The 24,443-nt window shown below is 41.5% G+C and overlaps 1 protein-coding gene across 4 annotated transcripts in view; it reads left to right on the top strand.

The window, feature by feature from the left end:
- Positions 1-24,443, top strand: part of ctu2 (cytosolic thiouridylase subunit 2 homolog (S. pombe)) — a 40,330-nt gene that overhangs the window by 8,979 nt on the left and 6,908 nt on the right. For 2 of the 4 annotated variants that reach the window (XM_038806443.1, XM_038806441.1), the window contains exons 3-14: positions 1,579-1,657; positions 2,457-2,516; positions 10,242-10,302; positions 12,255-12,364; positions 12,494-12,861; positions 14,306-14,441; positions 15,276-15,407; positions 16,167-16,258; positions 19,021-19,121; positions 19,481-19,655; positions 21,352-21,418; positions 22,166-22,224. In XM_038806443.1, coding sequence (XP_038662371.1) covers positions 1,579-1,657; positions 2,457-2,516; positions 10,242-10,302; positions 12,255-12,364; positions 12,494-12,861; positions 14,306-14,441; positions 15,276-15,407; positions 16,167-16,258; positions 19,021-19,121; positions 19,481-19,655; positions 21,352-21,418; positions 22,166-22,224 — 1,440 coding nt within the window. Of the gene's footprint in view, positions 1-1,578; positions 1,658-2,456; positions 2,517-2,611; positions 2,660-10,241; positions 10,303-12,254; positions 12,365-12,493; positions 12,862-14,305; positions 14,442-15,275; positions 15,408-16,166; positions 16,259-19,020; positions 19,122-19,480; positions 19,656-21,351; positions 21,419-22,165; positions 22,225-24,443 lie in introns of those variants that run through there. The other 2 variants (XM_038806444.1, XM_038806442.1) reach the window with 2 other exon arrangements.

Genomic DNA, 24,443 nt, shown 5'->3' with positions numbered 1-24,443 from the left:
CTACAAGTCTTGCGATTCAAATGCTTGGACTAATAATTTGGAGACATAAATTTAAATCGCACCATAGCAGCTGGAGAACTTAATATATTAAATAAAATCCGAACCAAATAAATCATACAGTCCCTACAGTGCAGAAGGAGGCCATTCAGCCCATTGAGTCTGCACTGATCCTCCAAAAGAGCAACCCACCTAGGCCCACTCCCCTGCCCTATCCCTGTAACCCCACATAACCGCTGGATACTAAGGGACAATTTAGCATGGCCAATTCACCTAACCTGCACGTCCTTGGACTGTGGGAGCATACTGGGGAACTCAGAGGAAACCCATGCAAACATGGGGAGAACATGCAAACTCCACACTGTCACCCAAGGCCAGAATCAAACCCAGGTCCCTAGTGCTGTGAGCAGTGCTAGCCACCGTGCCACCCAAATAAAATGGAAAAAGAGAAGAGAATCAAATGCTTTGGCCAGTAATGGTGACCATATAGCAAATGGATTATTTAAAAAACCCATCTGGTTCACTAAGTTACTTTAGGGAAGGAAATCTGCTAGCCTTGTTTGGCCTATATATGACTCCAGTGATGTGGTTGACTCTTAATTGCCCTCTTAGAAACATAGAAAATAAGTGCAGGAAGAATATGGCCCTTGAGCCTCCTTCACCATTCATTATGATCATGGCTGATCATCCAACTCGGCCTAATCCCGCTTTCCCCCCTTTGATCCCCTTCTCCCTAAGTGCTATATCTAACTGCTTCTTGAAAACATACAAATGTTTTGGCCTCAACTACTTTCTGTGGTAATGAATTCCACAGGCCGACCACACTCTGGGTGAAGAAATTCCTCCTCATCTCTGTCCCAAATGGTCTGCCCTGTATCCTCAGACTGTGACTTCTGGTTCTGGACACGCCCACTATTGGGAACATCCTCCCTGCAGCTACCCTGTCTAGTCCAGTTAGAATGTTATAGGTTTCTATGAGATTTCACCCTCATTCTTCTGAACTCCAGCGAACACAATCCTTACCGTTTTACTCTCTCCTCGTACGTCAGTCCCACCATCCCAGGAATCAGTTTGGTAAACCTTTGTTGCACTCCCTTTAGAGCAAAAACATTCTTCTTCAGATAAGGAGACCAAAACTGTACACAATATTCCAGGTGTGGCCTCACCAAGGTCCTGTATAAATGCAGCAAGGTTGGATTGGATTTGTTTATCGTCATGTATACCGAGGTACATGGAAAAGTATTGCTCTGCGTGCAGCTCAGTCAGATCATTCCATACATGAAAAGAAAATACAAGACATCCCTGCTCTAAAATGGCTCAGCTGCCTCAGCAGCTACTGATACTCTATTGTATTCAAGAAGGCAGCTCACCATCTCCTCGGTGACACTTAGGGATGGGACAATAAATGCTGGCCGTAGCAGTGACACCCATATGAATGAATGAAAATATATATTTTATATCTTTATACTACTTAGTTCATTTAGACTAATTGTAATTCTTGATTAATGGCATCAAAAATGTACCTGAAAATCAAAATGCTTCAACTTTCCAACAGTAATATTTATATATTCTCTCATTCAGATCCTGCTTCAAAGAATACTTTGTACACAAATTCCGTGCAATGCTAGGGAAGACCCGCTTAATTTTTCCTGGAGAACAGGTAAGTAATGCAAAGAGGGATATTTCTTTGAAAACATGTATTTTTATATAAGAAAATATCCTAGTTCTAGATTTAAAATAGACTTCATTATACAGTCTAGGTTGAGGACTTGATAAGTCGTTATATTGGGAAAAGTGATTATTACAGGTGAACCTGACGCTTTTCAGCAGAAGTTAATGGATTGTAATAAAATGCTGGGAATACTCAGCAGGTTTGGCAGCATCTGTGGAGATAGAAATAGGGTTAACATTTCAGTTTTGAGACCTTTTATCAGAACTGGGTATGTTAGAAACGTGATTGTTTACTGGTTTGTATTGGGAAGTGATTTTCTTTTCTCCAGCAAAGGAGTACTGGGGAAAATTGTAATATCCCTGCTCTGGCTCTTTGCCAAAGTCAAGTGGCTAGGATTAGACTGGGGAACAAATCTGGGAGTCACTTGGTCTGTAAAAGGCTCAGTAGGCAGTGAATTTTCACACTAACCTATCAAGGGAGTGAACTTTGATATCACCAATACAGTTTTGTTTCTTTTGGCAAAAAATGACACAGATGCAATAGGCTGAAAGGTACCTTTCTGTGTCAAATGTCTATGGTTCTATATGAAATTGTTCTTGGGTTGACAAAGCTGGATCAAAGCTAATTTCTGAGGAATGAGTAGCATCTACCAATCCTGAAATTATTAACCCAAGGCTAATTTACCTGTAGCTACTCTGCATTTGCTGAACTGTAATTGACAGAGTTTATAAGGATAACTAGAATAGCTGTTTTTCTCCCCTTTATCTTTTTACTATTTTCTGTGCAGGTCTTGTTGGCATTATCAGGTGGTCCCACATCTAGTGCAATGCTTTGCCAGGTTCAAGAGGTACTGTATTACAATTAATATCAAACCGCTTCCTTTCTCAACAGTGCTCCACATGTGGTAAAATAAATGATTAACAATCATTTCTTAATGCCTAGGATACTGCATTCCTTTGGTCAGATGCATGAATATGAATGCAATATTTTGTAAGTGTTATTAATTGATTTGTAATCCTAACAGAAATAAACATTTTACATTTTTCTGCCAGTTTAGTAATACTTGCCACTCTTATAGAATCATTGAATGGTTACAGCTAGAATATGGTTATCTAGCCTGCCGAATCATGCCTGCTCTCTACAAGAGCAATTTAGCATTCCCCTGCCACATGACCACCAATTCCAACAGTCCTCTTGAAGTCTATCATTATCCTCCTCACAATTCACAACGCCAAATTCTGTGTCATCTGCAAAGTTTGAAATTGTGCCCTGTACACTAGTCTAAGCCATAATATTTATCAACAAAAGCAAACAGTGTTAGCACTGATCCCTGGGGAACACCACTCTGGACCTTCCTCTAGTCTGAAAAATAACCATTTGCCACTACTCTGTATCCTGTTAGTGCTTTTAAGATTGGTTTATGTATTAAAAAACGGCATTTTAAGTATAGTTGGTAATTCAGAAATTTGTTTAAGCTCCAAAGAACCAGATATTTTTAGATCAAGTTAACCAATTGTTGTTACTGTTTATAGTACCTTATTACAACTGTAAGGCTGTTTGCAGTGGGGTTCCTCAGGGCTCAGTCCTAGGTCCCTGCTTTTTGTGGTCTGGTATGCCGTACCGGCAAGACCTTGAGTTGGAACGGCAGAGACGTGGGGAGATGCCTCACTGACATTTCCCTCCCCTCCTGCAGTCTCACCCTCTCCACCAATCACCTGCCTCCTTGGTTTTAAGCCCTGGCTTCCCACGCTGGCCGGAGGGTACGTGCCACCAATTGGAGCGCTGCCTCTGATAACTGGGCTTTTGCTCGAGCACTGGAGAAGAGCACATGACTCATATGCCAAGTGAGGCACTTCATGAGAGCTTCGATAAAAGGTTCCAAAACCCTTGCAGGAGGGGGAGCAGGACAGTGGCTGTGTGGAGACATTTAACAGTATGTGACTGGTAGAAAATATGTCTGAACTTATTTAAACCGTTGAAGTCAAATACTGAGGGATTGAAGATAAAGAAGTAAGTGAGCAGGGCTACAGCTAGAAACTTAAACAATTCAGAGAAATACTTTAAAGTGTCTGAGAAAGATAAACAAGAGCAGAGAGTGAAATGACTTGATATTATTTAAATAAATGGTTAAAGGAACATTTTGCTGAAACAATTTAAAGTAAAAATTCATATTTCAGAATATTTCTCATTGTGTAGATTTTTAAAAATAGATTGTATTTCGATTTTTCAAATACTGTCTACGAAGATGTGCATTCAACCGACCCTGGTGATCAGAACAGCAATAAATGAAGAAGATCTCAGTGGAATCTTTCCACTTCCCAAAGCCAATGATATCTGTGTGAGAGGGCACTTCATTTATGGGTAGCACAGTGGTTAACACTGTGGCTTCACAGCGCCAGGGTCCCAGGTTCGATTACCGGCTGTGTCACTGTTTGCGGAGTCTGTACGTTCTCCCTGTGTCTGCATGGGTTTCCTCTGGGTGCTCCGGTTTCCTCCCACAAGTCCGGAAAGATGTGCTGTTAGGTAATTTAGATATTCCGAATTCTCCCTCCGTGTACCTGAACAGAATGTGGTGACTAGGGGCTTTTCACAGTAACTTCAATGCATGTAGAAATGGTAAAGCAGTTATCATGGGGAATTTTAATCTACATGTTGATTGGTTTAACCAGATCGGTCAAGGCAGCCTTGAGGAGGAGTTTTTTTAGAATGTATCCGCGATAGGTTCCATTACATACTGTTCTAGGAAACTATGACGGAACAAGCGATCCTACATCTGGTCCTGTGTAATGAGACAGGATTGATTAATGATCTCATAGTTAGGGATCCTCTCGGAAGGAGTGATCACAATATGGTGGAATTTAAAATACAGATGGAGGGTGAGATGGTAAAATCAAACACTAGTGTTTTGTGCTTAAACAAAGGAGATTACAATGGGATGAGAGAAGAGCTGGCTAAGGTAGACTGGGAGCAAAGACTTTATGGTGAAACAGTTGAGGAACAGTGGAGAACCTTCCAAGCGATTTTTCACAGTGCTCAGCAAACGTTTATATCAACAAAAAGGAAGGGCGGTAGAAAGAAGGAAAATCGACTGTGGGTATTAAGGAACTAAGGGAGAGTATCAAATTGATGGAAAAAGAATACAAAGTGGCAAAGATTAGTGGGAGACTATAAGATTGGGAAACCTTCAGAGGGCAACAGAAAGCTACTTAAAAAGCTATAAAGAAGAGTAAGAGTAAACTTGCTCAGAATATAAAAACAGATAGTAAAAGTTTCTACAAATATATAAAACAAAAAAGAGTGGCTAAGGTTAATATTGGTACTTTAGAGGATGAGAAGGGAGATTTAATAATGGGAGATGAGAAAATGGCTGAGGAACTGGATAGGTTTTTAGGGTCGGTCTTCACAGTGGAAGACACAAATAACATGCCAGTGACTGACGGAAATGAGGCTATGACAGGTGAGGACCTTGAGACGATTGTTATCACTAAGGAGGTAGTGATGGGCAAGCTAATGAGGCTAAAGGTAGACAAGTCTCCTGGCCCTGATGGAATGCATCCCAGGGTGCTAAAAGAGATGGCTGGGAAATTGCAAATGCACTTGTGATAATTTACCAAAATTCACTAGACTCTGGGGTGGTCCCGGCGCATTGAAAATTAGCAAACGTGACACCACTGTTTAAAAAAGGAGGTAGGCAAAAAGCGGGTAATTATAGCCAGTTAGCTTAACTTCGGTAGTAAGGATGGTGCTGGAATCTATCATCAAGGAAGAAACAGCGAGGCATCTGGATGGAAATTGTCTCATTGGGCAGATGCAGCATGGGTTCATAAAGGGCAGGTCGTGCCTAACTAATTTAGTGGAATTTTTTGAGGACATTACCAGTGCGGTAGACACTGGGAGCCAATGGATGTGGTGTATCTGGATTTCCAGAAAGCTTTTGACAAGGTGCCACACAAAAGGTTGCTGCATAAGATAAAGATGAATGGCGTTAAGGGTAAAGTAGTAGCATGGATAGTGGATTGGTTAATTAATAGAAAGCAAAGAGTGAGGATTAATGGGTGTTTCTCTGGTTGGCATTCAGTAGCTAGTGGTGTCCCTCAGATCAGTGTTGGGCCCACAAATGTTCACAATTTACATAGATGATTGGGAGTTAGGAACCATGTGCAATGTGTCCAAGTTTGCAGATGACATTAAGATGAGTGGTAAAGCAAAAGGTGCAGAGGATACTGGAAGTCTACAGAGGGCTTTGGATAGTTGAAGTGAATGGGCTAGGGCAGGGGTGGGCAAACGTTTCCGTGCAAGGGCCACATTCAGAAATTCACAATTTTAAAGGGCCGCATAGTATATTAAGTAAAATAATTACTTCACCCGGTTATGATTCTGGGCGCCTCCATATAGAACATAGAACAGTACAGCACAGAACAGGCCCTTCGGCCCTCGATGTTGTGCCGAGCAATGATCACCCTACTCAAGTCAACGTATCCACCCTATGACAGTAAGTAACCCAACAGCGCCCCCCCCCCCCCCCCCCCCCCCCCCCCCCGCCATTAACCTTAAAAAAAAAAAAATTTTTTAATTATTTTTTTTATTTTAATTTTTTTTTAATGACTTGGTGGGCCGCATAAAGACCTTTGGCGGGCCGCATGCGGGCCGTAGTTTGCCCACCCTGGGCTAGGGCCTGGCAAATGGAATACAATGTTGACAAATGTGAGGTTATCCATTTTGGTAGGAATAACAGCAAAAGGGATTATTATTTAAATGATAAAATATTAAAACATGCTGCTGTGCAGAAGGACCTGGGTGTCCTATTGCATGAGTCCCAAAACGTTGGTTTATAGGTGCAACAGGTGATTAAGAAGGTGAATGGAGTTTTGTCCTTCATGTCTAGAGGGATGGAGTTTAAGACTAGGGAGGTTATGCTGCAACTGCATAAGGTGATGTGGAGATGCTGGCGTTGGACTGGGGTGAGCACAGTAAGAAGTCTTACAACACCAGGTTAAAGTCCAACAGGTTTGATTCAAATCACTAGCTTTCGCAGCACTGCTCCTTCCTCCGGTGAATGAGGAAGGAGCTGCACTCCGAAAGCTAGTGATTTGAAAGAAACCTGTTGGACTTTAACCTGGTGTTGTAAGACTTCTTACTGTATAAGGTGTTAGTGAGGCCACACCTGGAGTGTTGTGTTCAGTTTTGGTCTCCTTACTTGAGAAAGGACGTACTGGCACTGGAGGGTGTGCAGAGGAGATTCACTAGGTTAATCCCAGAGCTGAAGGGGTAGGATTACGAGGAGAGGTTGAGTAGACTGGGACTGTACTCGTTGGAATTTAGAAAATTATGAAGGGAATAAATAGGATAGATGCAGGGAGGTTCTTTCCACTGGCGGGTGAAAGCAGAACCAGGGGGCATAGTTTCAAAATAAGGGGAAGTAGATTTAGGACTGATCCATACATAGAACATACAGTGCGGAAGGAGGCCATTCGGCCCATCAAGTCTGCACCGACCCACTTAAGCCCTCACTTCCACCCTATCCCCGTAACACAATCACCCCTCCTAGCCTTTTTGATCACTAAGGGCAATTTATCATGGCCAATCCACCTAACCTGCACGCCGTTGGACTGTGGGAGGAAATCGGAGCACCCGGAGGAAAGCCACGCAGACACGGGGAGAACGTGCAGACTCCTCACAGACAGTGACCCAGCGGGGAATCGAACCTGGGACCCTGGCGCTGTGAAGACACAGTGCTATCCACTTGTGCTAATGTACTGCCCATCTTAGGAGGAACTTCTTCACCCAAAGGGTAGTGCATCTACGGAAGTCCCTGCCCAGTGAAGCTGTTGAGGCTCGTTAATTAAATGTTTTCAAGATAAAGATAGGTAGGTTTTTGAAGAGTAAAGGGTTAGGGTGTTTGGTCGGGGAAGTGGAGCTGAGTCCACAAAAGATCGGCCAGAATCTCATTGAATGGCAGAGCAGGCTCGAAGGGCCAGATGGCCTACACCTGCTCCTAGTTCTTATGTTCTTAAGCCTACTTGTGACAAGTAAAGATTATTATTATTGAACCTGAGAGTCATCCACAGGGAGAAAACACTGCTGACACTTTTACACCTACATGTGATCCGCCACCACAAAAGGATGAGACAAGTGAAACTGCTGAATTGCTGGGTAATCAAACTGCGACTCAACCAGCACATTCATCTCCAGGCATGGCACAATCAGAATAGGGAGATCAGCGAGATCAGCTGTATGGGCCAATGTGGGAGTTTCTATGTTGTGTTTTTTCTTTTTTCCACAAAATAACAGAGGAGTCTTAGCACAGAACGATTGTTTATTTGCCAACGTGTTGGGAGAGCACAAATTCAAAGAAGGGCCTCTGGAGGTGACTCTACCTAACACATGATTTCAAATAACATTTATACAGTGCAGGTTACATTAACGAAGATATTGTTTACATTTGAGCATTATTTGGTTCAAACTTTACGTTAAACAAGTTGCATGTGTGCACCAGGCAGAGTGAATGTTATCTACTTTTATCTACTCTTCATCTTTCTATGGATTCTTCCCCAACCTCCCTACTTGGTGCCAGATCCAGTAGTTGTGTCTGGTCCTTGGGTCGAGTTAGGAAAACATGTTGTTAACCTTTATCCTGACTACATGTAGATTGTGTCTTAAGAACAGGCTGTTAAGGTCACTGAGAACCAGTTAAACTGGAAGCATGTAGTTGACCCTTATGTTGACTGCTGCAGATGGTGTTATGTCAGCTTTTGGTTGACATTATTGGAAAATTGTCGTTTACTGCTTTAGTAAACTATACTACACTATTTAGTGGCCGGCACTGCTGCCTCACAGCGCCAGAGCCCCGGGTTTGATTCCGACCTTGGGTGACTGTGGAGTTTATACTTTCTCCCTGTGTCTGTGTGGGTTTCCTCCGGGTGCTCTGGTTTTCTCCCACAGTGCAGGTTAGGTGGATTGGTCATACTAAATTGCCCCTTAGGGTGGGGTTGCAGCATTAGGATAGGGCATTGGGTCTAGATAAGTCTTTTGAACGGTCGGTCAGACTCAATGGGCCAAATGCTTTCCTTCTGTGCTGTAGGGATTCTATGAAAATCCCTAAGAATTCCCCTAATAGATTGTTAATAAATCCTAATCATTTGCCTTCCCACAACATTATATAAGGTTAGTTCAGGCTTTTTTTATTTTCGAAGTATCCATGAAATTAAGTGTCTGGGAAGGTGTTCTTACAGTACCTATAGGACATGTAAGTTATTTTAGCCTCTGGTGGTATATATTAACGATTTGGACGAAAATGGGTACCTATTAACGATTTCATCAAGAAGTTTGCAGCAGACAACACAAAAATTGACCACATGGTTAACAATGAGGACAATTGCTCTAGACTGCAGGAAGATGTCAATGTACTGGTCAGGTAGGCAGAAAAGTGGCAAATGGAATTCAATCCAGAGAAGAATGCGATGATGCATTTGAGGGGGTCAAACAAGGAGTGAGTGTACACAGGTTCTTGAAGGTAGAAGAACAGGTTGATAACTTAGCACTGTTGCTTCACAGCGCCAGGGTCCCAGGTTCCATTCCCGCTTGGGTCACTGTGGAGTCTGCACGTTCTCCCTGTGTCTGCGGGTGTCTGCTCTGGTTTCCTCCCACAAGTCCCGAAAGACATGCTGTTAGGTAATTTGTACATTCTGAATTCTCCCTCCATGTACCCGACAGGTGCCAAAATGTGGCGACTAGGGGCTTTTCACTGCAGTGTTAATTTAAGCCTACTTGTGACAATAAAGACTATTATTATTAAGTTGGTTAAAACGACATATGGAATACTTTCATTTATTATTCCTGGCACAGAATATAAGAGCAGGGACATTATGCTGGAACTATATAAAACATTAGTTAGTCCACAAATTGAGTACTGTGTGCAGTTCTAATAATCACCTTATTACAGAAAGGATGTAATTGCATTTAAGAGACTACAGAGAAGATTAATGAGGGTGGTACCACAGCTGGAAAATTACAGGTATAAGGAAAGAATAGATAGTCTCCTTAGAATGCAGGAGGCTGAGGGGAAATTTGTTTGAGATGTAGAAATTTTGTGAGGGCCTGGATAGGGTGATTGGGAAGGTCTTTTTCAATTTAGCAGAGAGGTCATGTACTAATTTAAACCGATTGGTGGAGGGGAGATGAGGAAAGGATTTTTCACCCAGATGGTTGTAGGGGCCTGAAGGAGTAGTAGAGGCAGAAATCCTGAACTCATTTAAAAAGTGACTGGATGCGTACCTGAAGTGCCGTCATTTGCAGGGCCACAGACCAAATGCTGGACAGTGGGATTAGACTGTGTGGCTTGGTTTTCAACCAGTGCAGACATAATGGGCCAAGTGCCTCATTCTGTGCTGTAGCCTTTCTATGATTCTATTCTTTAATTACTTTGACATTTTGATGAAATAAAGATGAAATCACCATTAATTGATACAATTGATTTTTAAACTGAAGCAGAAATTGCTTGGAAATCTATTTGTACTGCTATGCAAATAGTTTTGTGTTCACAAAGGATAATAAATTATTGTTTCTCTTATAGGGTTTGTGTAGAGAGGCTCCAAAGAAGTTGCGTTTTTCTCCTGGGATAGTTTATATAGATGGTACAGTATTGCACATTTTCTGACTTTATAAATAAAAGGACATGTGGGTAGTTTTAATTTTTTTCATTTCCGTACTTTCAATTGAAATTGATGAAATGTATACTGCATTTTAAGAAAAATAGCTAATTATTGATAAATGTTATGGTACTGTTTGGAGCATCTGATTTTGGAGGGATAAGGAAGGGATGTTGACAGATTAGGTGTTGGGTCTCTTGCATTTATGTTGTCTCTTGCATTTATGTTATTGATATTGAAACCAAAAAGTACTTTATATCACAGATAACATGATAAAATATTGAAGTTTAAAAAAACATTGTGTACAATGGTGAGAAAAACATTCAACTTCTGTTAAAAGGCTTGAACAAAGATTTTAAGGATTTTTGAAGGAATAAGGAAAGGTGGCAAGTCGGTAGAGGATGGATAGGAGTCAACATTCCAGATATAGAGTTCAGACGGATGAAGGCTGCACTGATTAAACTGAAGAGAGGGAAGAGCAATATTAAAAACAAGTAGGGCTGCCTCATAGGCTAGGGTTTGATACTGAGGTGGCGGCCCTTCCAGCAGCTGAGTGTGGGGTCCCCCTCCGCCAGCCCTGAACGCCTTGGCACTATTTTGCATGGCTCAGGCAATTAGTTGCCTGAGGTCATGGCTTCTGCTGCATTGTCCCCACCAAGGCAGGATGTTCCCCCCTGTCAAGACCTGCCTCCCAATCAGAGAACTGACAGCTCTTCAATCTCAGCTGTGCACCAGGACCAGTGGCAACTGCTAGGATTGCAACCATCCTCGGGTACAAAGGGCAGGATTTTCGGTTTCTGAGACTAAGTATTGATGCAACGCAGAATTCGTGGACTTTCACAACATCAAAACTGGCGCTGAACCTGGATCGATTCAGCAACTAGCATCGACGCCACATGGAACACAACCAATTCCAATGAGAAATGGTGCGGTTCCGCCGGGTCCGTGATTGACACCCGGTAGGCTGACGAGCTACAGCCGCACATGCACATTACAATCTCCACACACACCAACCCAGCCAACAAGGTGGCACTGGTTGTGCTGGAGCGTCCCCATATAGCCCACCTCTCTCCCTCAGCAGCCACAATGCCGGTTTCATGATTTTTAAAAACACAAATGAACTGCGCCGTTAGGAACTCGGCTCACCGGAGGCGGAGCATCACAGAGGCTCTGGAGAATACCAGGTCAGGCCCGCTAATGATGTGCAAATGGTGTTTGCTGTACGGATCACACTGACTCCTCTGTTGTGACAGAGAATTGCGATTTGGCGGCAAATAGGCACCCGCCGCAATTTTAGCGGTGAAACCTATTCTCCATCCAATCATGTTTTGTGATTTTAGCGTCACCAATGGAAAATCCTGCCCAAGATCTCTGCGTTCTCTTCCTTAATTTTAGTGTGCTCAGTTGTAGTCTATCTAGTCCAGGGTTTTACCATTTCTAAGTTTCATTAGATTGTCAATTATCTCTTCCCTTTCTATCTTCTATGTCCTTGTATCTTTTTGGATATTTCCCAATATATTGTCCAAGTTTTTGGTCTCCCTAGTAAATACTGAGATAAAGTAACTTGATATTTTCACCATTTTGTGTCACTGTCTGATATTATTTGGTGTATTGCCTGGTGGTCATTTTCTTAATTCCTTTATGTATCCGTTTGCAGAATACTTTACTGTTTTTAAATTCCTTGATAAATTTATTTTCGTAGTTCCCTTTTGCTTTCCAAATTGTATTTTTTAACTTCCCTCCTACCCTTTCCATATTTCCTTTTCATATCCTCTCTATTTTCTGCATTATGCGTTGAGAGTAATTGAGTCTAGTAAATTGAAGCTAAATGTTGCAGAGTTGAAAATAGACAAGGGAAAACTATGTGAATGTATGCATCAGAACCTCCTTTAAATCAAAGGGAAATTGTTAATGTCTCTTTCTTGCTTCTCCTACAGAGGGAGCTGTATGTGGACGGAGTCTTGAAGAAAGGCAGGCAACGTTATCACAGCTGGAAAGCATGTTCCAAGCTTCAGGCTTCCCCTACCATATAGTTTATTTAGAGGAGGTAATTTTTCTTTCCATGTATCTTCCTGTGCAAGTTTTAGAAGTGGAGCCCATGAGATTTTGTCTTTTTTATTTGTAATCGTAAGTAAAATTGATGTTATTTATTTAAAAGTTTTGTTTTGTTTTGTAGGTGTTCAAATTGCCTAATTCCATGTTGCAGAGTGTTTCCTCCAGTCCAGCAAGCCATCATGGTGAGAATTACAAAGAGGCAGTGGATGGTTTCCTACAAAAGCAGCGAGAGACACTTACTCATACTGAACAAAGACCTACAGTTGCGGAGCAGTTGAATGTCACACATTCAGAAGAACAGGTTCAAACAAAACTTGCTCAACTCAATATCTGTGATCTTTTTAGTAAAGAGAATACTGGGAACACCACCTCAGAAACTTCCACCTGTGGAAAATGGCCATTTAACTTGACACAAACAGAGGCAATAAAGGAACTGTTTAGTTCAATAAAGACACTGACCGCTAAAGAAGAATTGCTGCAAACATTACGGTAAAATGTAGTCTCTGATGTTCCTTCATCATAGATTTTAGTATTGCACCTTTAAGATGAGGTCATAACTTGCCCCAGTAATCCCCAAATTGTACTTGCACTAAACTTTCAGATTCTGCTATCTCATTTTATTCATTTTACCAAAACTTGATAATGCTTTTTCTGTATTCAATGTCTTAGAAATAATTGTCCAGTGCCTTGGCCATTAGGAGCAGTAAAATGTACTTCATTAATTCAGTTAAAACAAGTGGCAGCCTCTATTTCCTGATAATTTAATATTTTCATTTTGTGTCTGATTTTCATAGAACTGTAGAAATTGACAACGTAGAAAGTGGATATTTAGCCTGTCATACCTGCACAAGCTCTTTAAAAGAGCCATCATGCTTCGTCCCATGTTCTTAATTTTTGTATATAGTTTTGGAAATTACACACCTCAAGAACCTGTCCAACTCTCTTTTAAAATTATTTATGGGATCAGCTTCCACCATGTTTCAAGTTCCTGACAACCAAGTGGACCAAAAAATCCCCTCATCTTCCCTCTAGATCTCTGCCAGTGATTTTAAATTTGTGATCTCTTATTGACCCGCTTGCCAAATGGACTTATTTTTCTGCCTCTGCCAGGTCACCTCGTAATCTGTTCCAAGGAGAACTTTTCCAACCTATACTTTTATCACTCATCCTGGTAAATCTCCTCTGCACCCATTCTAAGGCCTTCTCTTCCCTCTTGTTATCTGTCCTAAAGTTGCTGACATGTGGCTAGGAGTTGTTGGGTGGATGTCGATTCCCTTCTGGTACGCTGCTAAAGTGCTCAATCTTTGCAAGTCTGGAATGTTGTGTATTATTAAGCTAGTCATCCATGGGGACATCACAGCTGAGCCAAATCTGTCCATAACTCGGCATTTGTTCCAATGCGCTTTCAAACAGGATTGTTAGACAGCGATAATCCAATTTTGAGGCCCAAATTGTTCGTTCAAGCACCTTGTTGAATTATTCCTTGAAGACAACCCAAAATAGAAAAAGATTTTGCATTGATCTAGTACCTTTCACAACATTAGGACATGCATAAAACAATTTGCAACCAATGAAGAGCTATTATAAGTGGTAGTCATTCCTGTAGTGTAGGAAAATAGTAATGGCAAGCCTTTGAAATGTACATAGGAACCCACTTTCATTCTGGCCTTACATTTTGATACATCTGGATAGGTAGGAAACCAACATATAGTGCTACTAAGATGTAATATTTACATTATTTACCCTGACTGCAGTTGAAGCCAAAGGCTACTGTGATTAAGCATCGCAAACTTTGTTCAAATATTTTATTCTTATCTAGCTTTTTAAAAAATGTGTGAATTTGGATCATTTTGACCAAGCTCTTGTACATGGATAGTTTTTTTTCCCCCTGATCTTTGTCGATTTTACATCCTTAAACAAAATTTCTCAACAGACATCATCTGCTGTTGTACACTGCAAGGATCAAAGGTTACACAAAAATAATGATGGGAGACAGTTGTACCCGACTGGCAGTAAAGCTTCTGACTAATATTTCATTGGGACGTGGAGCCTCACTTGCTATTGATACAGTAAGAAATAAAGTTAACTCTTAATTTGGCTATGATGAATCTGGGATGTAATAATTGCAAAATTCATCTTGAAATTATATTTGAAGATAAGTACCTAGACTAATTAATCAATGCAACTATTTTCTTTTTCTTTTTTAAAAAAAAAGGATAAAGTACGTTGAAAAACCCGTGCTGTATTGTGAACGTGCGGTCATAACCATGACCTTGGTTATTTTTTTTTGTGTGGGATATTTTAAACAATGTGACGGACACTATCAATTGAAGTGTAAGCCTGTTTAGAACAAACCACTTTGATGCCCCAAAATAATCTAATGTGTGTCTTGAAGAAAAAGTGTGTGGGTTACTTTTATTTTCTGGCAGGTCCATTAGATTATTCCTGGATGCTGTGCTGCTACTAGGTTATTTGTTCAATTGTAGCAACTGTTAAAGAGGCGGCTGGAAGAAAAAGCCGATGAAAGAATAGATGTTTTTAATGATTGATAATCATTCAAAAGCGTTTATTGACTTGGAGGGGTCATGAAAATTCCTAACATTTGTCTCCAGATGACTAAATCATTGAACTCATGATATAAATGTGAGTGCCACACATGCATCCCAATAGAATTTAGAAATTGTATTTTTTTTTTTGCGAACTGCATTTCTGTAACAAAGTAGCTACAGAACTGGGTATTGTATGTTATGTTATGCTGGAGTTGTATATCTGTACAATAATATGTACTTCATTTAGCACCAGATGGTACTGATTCTTAAACAAGAATTCCCTGATACATGGACATCCAATTTTACCCATAATGTTGGAGGTTGTTTCTAGATACTATTCTTTTCTGAACACAGGGATTCTCAGATAATCGTTATGGAGATATCATGATAGTTCGTCCGATGAGGGAATACTCATCTAAAGAAATTGCTTTCTACAATAAACTTTTTGATGTTCCTAATATTTTCACTCCAGCGTTAGATACAAAGGTAAGAAAATTGATTGCACTTAATGGCTGCAATGTCCTGCCTGTTAGATTTGTTTAAAGTTTAACCTAACAAAGCACATATAGAAAATAAGAGCTGCGCAGAATTGTCTAATAACTTTCAATACCATTTAGTATTTATTGGTGACATCCAAGAGAAGGTATTTAAGAACAGTTTTGGCATTGAATTTAAGACATCCCAAGTATAAGTCGGATTGGTGAAGTATATTCATATGCCACATCATTTTGAAATTAGTCTCTTAAAATTTTCTAGATTAACAGCATACAATTTCTTTTTACTTCCTACCTATATGCATTGCTAATTACTGTCTCAATTTCTTCAGCCAGAGGGTGGAGAATCTGGAACTCTCGGCCGCAGACGGCTGTGGAGGCCAAATCACTGAGTGTCTTTAAGACAGAGATAGATAGGTTCTTCTTCAATAAGGGGATCAGGGGTTATGCGGAGAAGGCAGGAAAATGGGGATGAGAAGAATATTAGCCATGATTGAATGGTGGAGCAGACCCGATAGGCCGTGTGGCCTAATTCTGCTCCTGCCTTATTATAATGTCTTGTCTCTATCAAAGATCTATGCCCATGAACCCCAAGGCCCCTCTGCCCTTGCACAGTTTTTACAACTGTGTCATTAAGTCTATATCTGAATGGTGTAGAATTATAGCCATGCTAGTTCAGTAAGAAAATAAGAGTTTAAACAAAATGTTACTTATCTAATCCACATTACAAAATCTGCTATTCTCTTTCCAGGCCACTGATAAAGCTAGCATTCATCGACTGACTGAGAGTTTTGTGAACAAATTGCAGACTGATTTCCCATCTACTGTAAGCACTGTTTACAGGTAAGAATGATCTGCTTTCTGATTTGGATAAATATATCCGTATAAGTAATAATGCCTTCCGAAACATTTTGAGTATGTGCAATAAATTGTGGAAATGCGGAACAAAAGGCAGTATGTGCTTTTTAACATGTTTCTGAACAGTCTGAATTTCTTTGATGTTCTCATTTCCCTACCCCAAGATTTTCTCTCCTTGTTACTTTTCTGAGATTTTACACCCCTGCACCAGAACGAGAAAGATAGCCAGCTCCCTTTCATTTTTATTTCTTCTTGGGATGTAGGCGTCACTGGCAAAGCCAAGATTGCCCTTCCCTAATTGCCCTGAATGTGATTCAGTTCATATGCTTTAGGTCCACCCACAGAACTGTCATGGAGGGACCTTAGAGTTTCCACCAAGCGATAGTGAAGGAATGGTGATATATTTCCAAGTCATAATGGTGTGTGGTTTGGAGGGAAACTTGCAGGTGGTGCTGTTGCCATGCATTTGCTACCCTTGTTTTTCCAGGTGGTAGAGGTCACAGGGTTGGAAGGTGTTGTCAAACAAGTTGCCGCGGTGCATTTTTTAGATGATGAATATTTTGCCACACTGCTTAAGGTGGTAGATTGAATGCCAGCGGGCTGCTTTATCCTGGATGGTGTTAAGCTTCTTGAATGGTGTTGGAGTTGTACCGATGCAGGCAAGTGGAGAATATTTATCACGTCACCGACTCTTGCCTTGTCGCTGGTGGACAGGTTTTGGGGAGGACGGGGGATGGTCAGGAGGTGAGTACTCACTGCAGAAAACCCAGCCTTTGACTTGGTCTTATAGCCATGGTATTCATGTGGCTGGTGCAGTTAAGTTTCTGGTCAATGGGAACCCCCAGGGTGATGATGATTGGCGATTCATGAACAGTAATGCTATTGGACATCAAGAGGAGCTGATTAGATTCTCTCTTGCTGGAGATGGTTATTGCCTGGTACTAGAGTGGTGTGAATGCTACTTGCCACTTATCATCCCAAGCCTAAATTTTGCTCAGGTCTTACTGCATGCAGGCATGGACTGTTTCAATGTCTGAAATTACAAATGGAATTGAAGATTTTACAATCATCAGGGAATATCCCCAATTCTGAATTTATGATGGAGGTCAAGTCATTGATGAAACAGCTGAAGATGGGTGGACACTACCCTGAGGAATTCCTGCACTGATGTCCCGGTATTAAAATGATTGACTTCCAGAAACCACAAAATTCTTCCTTTGTGCTAGGCATGATCCCAGCAGTGTTTTCCCTCTGATTCCCATTGCAGAACACAAACTGAGTATCGATGAGCAGGGTATTGATGACTAATTGCCACTTGATAATATAGCAATTACACTTTTTATCATTTTGCCAATAATTGAAATTCGACTGATGGGGTGATAATTGGCTGGATTAGATTTGGCCACCTTTCTGTGTACAAGACATACTCCTGGTTAATTTTCCATAATGTTGGGTAGGTGTCAATGTTATAACATTACTGGAACAGTGTGGCTAGATGTGTGGGTAGTTTTGGAGCTGCCTGTTCTAATGTCAGCTGAAAGCCAGCCAATGCACAATGGCAGTCCACTGGGACTCCCCAAGCAGTTTTTCTCCTATTCTACTTGGGTGACTTTCGCCTTCATTCTCATCCAAGTTTTAGTACCATGGTTGAGATCAGGAACACGTTGGAAAAAGTGAGCTCAAATGTGATTCATCACACCTTGGAACTTTAGTATCAGATTATAAACAACAAAAACATATGAATATATTTTAAAACGTTTTTAATTAAATGAGGTATTCAAAAGGAGCTATCTGAAAATAAACAATGCAGAAGGTTACAGGGATAAGGCAGGGGAGTGGAAATAGGTAGAATGCTCTTTCAGAGAGCCAGTGCAGACCTGGGGCGAAATTCTCCCCTACCCGGCGGGGGGGTCCCGGCGTAGCGGAGTGGCGCCAACCACTCTGGCGTCGGGCCTCCCCAAAGGTGCGGAATCCGCACCTTTAGGGGCCAAGCCCTCACATTGAGGGGCTTGGCCTGCGCCAGAGCGGTTGGCACCACACCGACTGGCGGAAAAACTGGCAACAACGGCCTTTGACGCCCGGCGCCGGGGCTGGCCGAAAGGCCTTCGCCGGTTCGCGCATGCGCCGGTGCAACAGCTGCCACTGACGTCACCACTGGCGCATGCGCGCTGGGGGATTCTCTTCCGCCTCCGCCATGGTGGAGGCCGTGGCGGCGGCGGAAGAAAAAGAGTGCCACCACGGCACTGGCCCGCCTGCCGATCGGTGGGCCCCGATCGCGGGCCTGGCCACCGTGGGGGCACCCCCCCCCCGGGTCAGATTGCCCCGCGCCCCCCCCCCCCCCCCCCCCCCCCCCCCAGAACCCCGGGGGCCTGTTCGCGCCGCCGATCCCGCCGGCACAGAGGTGGTTCAAACCACGGCGGCGGGAGAGGTCTCTCAGCGGCGGGACTTCGGCCCATCCGGGCCGGAGAATAATGGCAGCACAGAAACCCGTAGCCTCCCGCCGGCCCCCGCTATTCTCCGAGGCGGGCGGCGGGATTGGCGGCACGCCGACATTTTGCAGGTCAGAGAATTCTGGACATGGTGGGGGCGGGATTTTCGGCGGCCCCGGGCGATTCTTCGACCCTGCTGGGGGTCGGAGAATTTTGCCCCTGATGAGCCGAATGGCTTCCTTCTGCATTGTAAAGATTCTGTGAATATCTGGCATATTAGTTTATTGTAATTTCAATTATGTCTTTTTTTTCTTGTAGAACCAGTGAGAAGCTGAATACAGCTTGCTCTGACTTGAATTGTGGTACTGAACAGGTGGAGAAATGTCTTCTATGTCTCTGTGCTATGGACACTAAAGTAGGTATGTCATAAATATTAAAGACAATCTTTAAATGCTGTTGATAGATGCCATTCAGACAGAGTCAGTGTTAAGTGTAACGACAAGGTAATTCCAATGTTTCTATATTCGATTCATTTCTCTTTCATTATTTAGTTCCTTAAACTATAAGCCAGTTCTAACCTACAAAGAGGATTAGACCCTCTTATGGATGGGCATACACTAGTTATTTTCCAACTAATAGAAATTAGTTCATAATTAAGGGATGCTGAGCTGGATTAATTGTTGGAATTAGCTATGTAGGTTGGGAAATATCACATTTGAGGCAGTGTAAATTTTATAATTAGAGTTTTAAAAATCGTTGGATTTGTTATTTTCTCAAGAGGAAGCCTCAGCATTTCATGCTACTCTAATATCAGAAAAACTATCACTCAAGCAGTCTCCTGACCAGATGCCTGTCAAAGAGGTTACTGAGCAATCCTGCTGTAGTGGTGATGGAGAGGAAGAGAAAGGAAAATGCTGTGGTGCACACTCAGAAGAATGCTATTCAGCAAACAGGTAGGACCTTACAATGAAATGCCTTTAGAAAAAAAGGTTGCAGAGAAATGTGAAATTCTTATCTGATTCTCATCCTCCTATTAACAAAGTGGAAAAGTTAGATCAATGTGAATCCAACACCCCTTCTCTTGTTTATTATTCATACAAATTCTGTTTCTGTCCAAGAATAATGGCTAATGGAAATATGATACTGTTCAGTTATTAAAAATGGAATAGCAATAAGAAACAAAATGTACAGCAGCTTCCTCCAATTAACATTGGGAAGACCAGTCTATTGTCTTTGGTCCTTGCCACAAACTGAGTTCTCTTTCCACTGATTCCAACTGCTCCTTGGCCTTTGTTTTAGGCTAACCTAGACTTTTGGCAACCTCAATGTCCTATTTGAGTTCCAATCCAATATCCTCTTCACCACCAAGACCACCACCATAATATCACATGCCTAAACCCATCTGCTGCTGAAACACTAATCCATGTTTTTGCTATCTCTAGCCCCTACTATCCCAGCTCTCTCCTGGTTGGTGTCCTTTCTAACACACTCCATAAACTTGATTTCATTCGTAGCTCTGCTGCACAAGTGTTGATCAACCATGGCCACTGTAATTGCTTATCTATATTAACTCCTGGTCCACCAATGCCTCAAATTTAATATTCCTATCCTTGTGCTCAGTTCCCACCATGGCCTCAAACATCAGTATCTCCAATATTTTCTGGCTCTACAACCCTTTGAGAACTTTTGTGTTCCGCCAATTTGGGTCTCCTGCATATCCCGGACATTGTTTCCACACCCTGCCTTTCACTGTTTGGGACCTAATCTCTTAATTTCATCAAGCTTTTGCCCATCTGTCCTTTGGCTTGAAGTCAAGGTTTTCTGATTTATTTCCCCCCAAAAAATGGGATATTTTACTCCATAAAATACACTATATAAATCCAGATGCTATTGCAAACTAATTTATCCTGCAGGAATACAGGAGATCCACAAATATAGTGTAAATTGATGCATAGGATTTTCCACTAAAATAATGTAAACCATTCACATTGCAGCAGAATTTAACCAGGTACAAATACTCAATTCATATTGAACTAAATTACTCTAAAACGTATTTTATTTGGAAACTGATCTAATTGAATTCTCCAACTTTTTCTGCACTTTCCCGACATGTAATCTCAATTGTTACTAGAACCTTTTGTTTTGTTAGTAATATTTATCACCTTCCTTAGATGAGATTACACCTGGTGGGCGAGCATTTTCTAAAAGGACTCTGCCAGTGCTGCTCAGATGTGGACAGTGACCCTAAAATGGCCTTTGTAACTGGCTTACATTCTAATTTTCTGAAATTTGCAATTCATTGAGGGAACCATAAACCTAATCTGTATCTTATCTGTTGCACCACAAACGTATACATATGCAGTTTATAGTTACAGATGAGTGATGACAAAAATGAGAACACTATTTGGTACTTTAATATTGTGATGAATTGTACAGGGTAGGTGGCTTAACCATGTTAAAATTGTCCCTTAATTGGAAAAATTTAAAAAATATATTGTGATGAATAAACTGCCAAGAGAGGATTAGGATATCTTGAATTATATTTCTTATGAAGTCAATTTTCGGTATGTTACTTGTGTCGAAAGTAAATTCCAGGAAGTGTATGCTCTCCGACATTACTTACCAATTAAATTTTACTTGCTGTTTCAGTAGTAATCGAACCACAGATCTCTTCTCTCTGCTATGCTACAGCTGTAGACTGACTGTCAAAGATATGGTGAGTTAAATTGTAAAATCCAAGTTTAAGTTTCATTTCTGCATTGATGATAAGCACCACTTTCATGATGTTGTTCCTTAAGATTAGAAAACTTAAGACTATAAATCGCATTTAAATGTCTTTAGTGCTACATATCCAATCAAAAATGTCCAACAAACTGACTTTGCAGCCAAACGGTGGCGTCCTTTTACTGGGTTAAATGGTTGCAATGTCAAACTTGTTTTTTGAAAGCTACACATGGCACGGTCCTAATTAATTTATTATATCTATTAACATATACAGTACACATCAATTGTGCATTATGCATGCAAAGTTTCTGCCACATCTTTATTTATTTATTTTATTTTATTTTTATATATATATATATATATAAATACACACACACTTGCATATACGCTACAATGTAACCTCCAAACAGCAAGCAGTAATTGCAAAACTGGTATGAACCTGAAAACTAGTTTCTTGAATTGCCTAAGATTTTATTTATTATATTCAGCTTCAAACTGGAGAGCCAACTCGACAAAATATACAGTTATCGAAACAAATAAGTTAATCTTGGGAGGGGTGAAGTGTCACCATACCTCCTTAATAGTAGTTACGGTATCTTAGAAATGCCATGGACTATACCTCATATATTCTTTTTCTCGACTGGAAGTACTCAAAACCTTGAAGTGTCAGTCTTACACTGAAACATATATGTGCTGACTAAAACTGTGTTAAATTTTGTTTTGATTGTTAATTTTGGAGGTGTCACTGGATCTGCTACCGCAATATGTCCTGTCTGAAGCAGAACGCAGAAAGCGCAGGTGAATTTGCACATGTTAAATTCAGATGCTGAAAGATACGTTTCAATTATTTATTTATAAATCAATTTAGATAATAATGTAATTCGATTTTCATATTATTGAGTTTTAATTTAAGAGTTTTTAAACTTTTGTATGTAAATCGAAATTTAGGCAGTCTTCTTTATATTTTTGTTGGTATCATATATTTGGTCCCTCAACAGTAGTTTAAAGTTTTGTAATCTTATTCTAGTTAACATTCAATATATTTGCCATATGCACCTGTTGTGTCCATTCTGCAAGTATCTGTGAACGTGGTCATAATTTCTGATCTGTATTCTTGGTAGGCTATACAGGAATGAGAAATTTCTACCATTGGGCAGAATTCTAACTTTTGGGTAATGGAATTCCATTTTTAATATTGTTTTCTGCCCTCTGCCGCCGTGCCCCCTCTCCCAGCTGCTGTTGCTCCTCCAATGCAGCCAAAGACTGGAGGAGAGAGAATCAGAAGGCCGGGAAAACATTGCCAAAAACGATGCTTGGAACAGGCTTGATGGAGCTGTCAGTTATCTCGCTGGAAGGGCACACTTTCCCACTTTTAGCTGGAAGGAGCAGCAGGTTTGGCAGGCCAAGTGAGGGGGAGCAGCAGAGCCCAAGTCTCTACAGGTTTCGGCAGGGTGTGATAGGAGTGGTTTGTGGGAAGCAGCAAGATCTGTGTCCATGGGATTTTTGGCTGGCCGGGAGGGGGAGCAGTAGCGCCCGAGTCTCCATGAATCATGGAGTCATGGATGTTTACACCATGGAAACAGGCCCTTTGGCACAAGTGTCCATGCTGCCCAGGTTTTACCAGTAAGCTAGTCCTAATTGCCTGCATTTGGCCCATATCCCACCATCCTACCCATGTAACTGTCTGAATGCATTTTAAAAGACAAAATTGTACATGCCTCTACTACTGCCTCTGGCAGCTCGTCCCAGACACTCACCACCCTCTGTGTGAAAAAACTGTCCCTCTGGACCCTTTTGTATCTCTCCCCCTCACCATAAACCAATGCCTTCTAGTTTTAGACTCCCCGACCTTTGGGAAAAGATGTTGACTACCTTATCTATGCCCCTCATTATTTTATAGACCTCTATAAGATCACTCCTACGCTCCAGGGAAAGAAGTCCCAGTCTATCCAGCCTCTCCTAATAACTCAAACCACCAAGTCTCGGTAGCATCCTAGTAAATCTTTTCTGCACTCTTTCTTGTTTAATAATATCCTTTCTAGAATAGGGTGACCAGAACTGTACACAGTATTCCAAGTGTGGCCTTACTAATGTCTTGTACAACTTCAACAAGACATCCCAATTCCTGTATTCAGTGTTCTGACCAATGAAACCAAGCATGCCGAATGCCTTCTTCACCACCCTGTCCTCCTGTGACTCCACTTTCAAGGAGCTATGAACTTGTACCCTTAGATCTCTTTGTTCTATAACTCTCCCCAACACCCTACCATTAACTGAGTAGGTCCTGCCCCGATTTGATCTACGAAAATGCATTATCTCATATTTATCTAAACCAAACCACCTGCCATTCATCGGCCCACTGGCCCAATTGATCAAGATCCCGTTGCAATCCTAGGTAACTTTCATTGTCCACTATGCCACCAAACTTGGTGTCATCTGCAAACGTACAAACCGTGCCTCCTAAATTCTCATCCAAATAATGAATATAAATAACAGTGGACCCAGCACTGATCCCCGAAGCACACCGCTGGTCACAGGCCTCCTGTTTGAAACACAACCCTCTACAACCACCCTTTGTCTTCTGTTGTCAAGCCAATTTTGTATGCAATTGGCTATCTCATCCTGAATCCCGTGAAATTTAACCTTATGCAACAACCTACAATGTGGTACGTTGTCAAAGGACTTGCAAAAGTTTATGAAGGCAATGTCGACTGCACTGCCCTCATCTCCCTTCTTGGTTACCCCTTCAAAAAAACTCAATCAAATTCATGAGACATGATTTTCCACTCACAAAACCATGCTGACTGTCCCTAACCAGTCCTTGCTTCTCTAAATGCCTGTAGATCCTGTCTCTCAGAATACCTTCTAACAACTTACCACAGACGTTAAGCTCACTGGTCTGTAGTTCCCAGGCTTTTCCCTGCGGCTCTTCTTAAAGAAGGGGACCTGCAATTTCCTCCCTAACCTCCCGCAATGTCCCTGGGATACACTTTATCCGGTCCTGGGGATTTATCTAC

Source organism: Scyliorhinus canicula, chromosome 9, assembly GCF_902713615.1.
Source record: "Scyliorhinus canicula chromosome 9, sScyCan1.1, whole genome shotgun sequence".
NCBI lineage: Eukaryota > Metazoa > Chordata > Chondrichthyes > Carcharhiniformes > Scyliorhinidae > Scyliorhinus > Scyliorhinus canicula.
The sequence above is the reverse complement of the archived record's forward strand: the minus strand, read 5'-3'. Positions and strand labels throughout refer to the sequence as shown.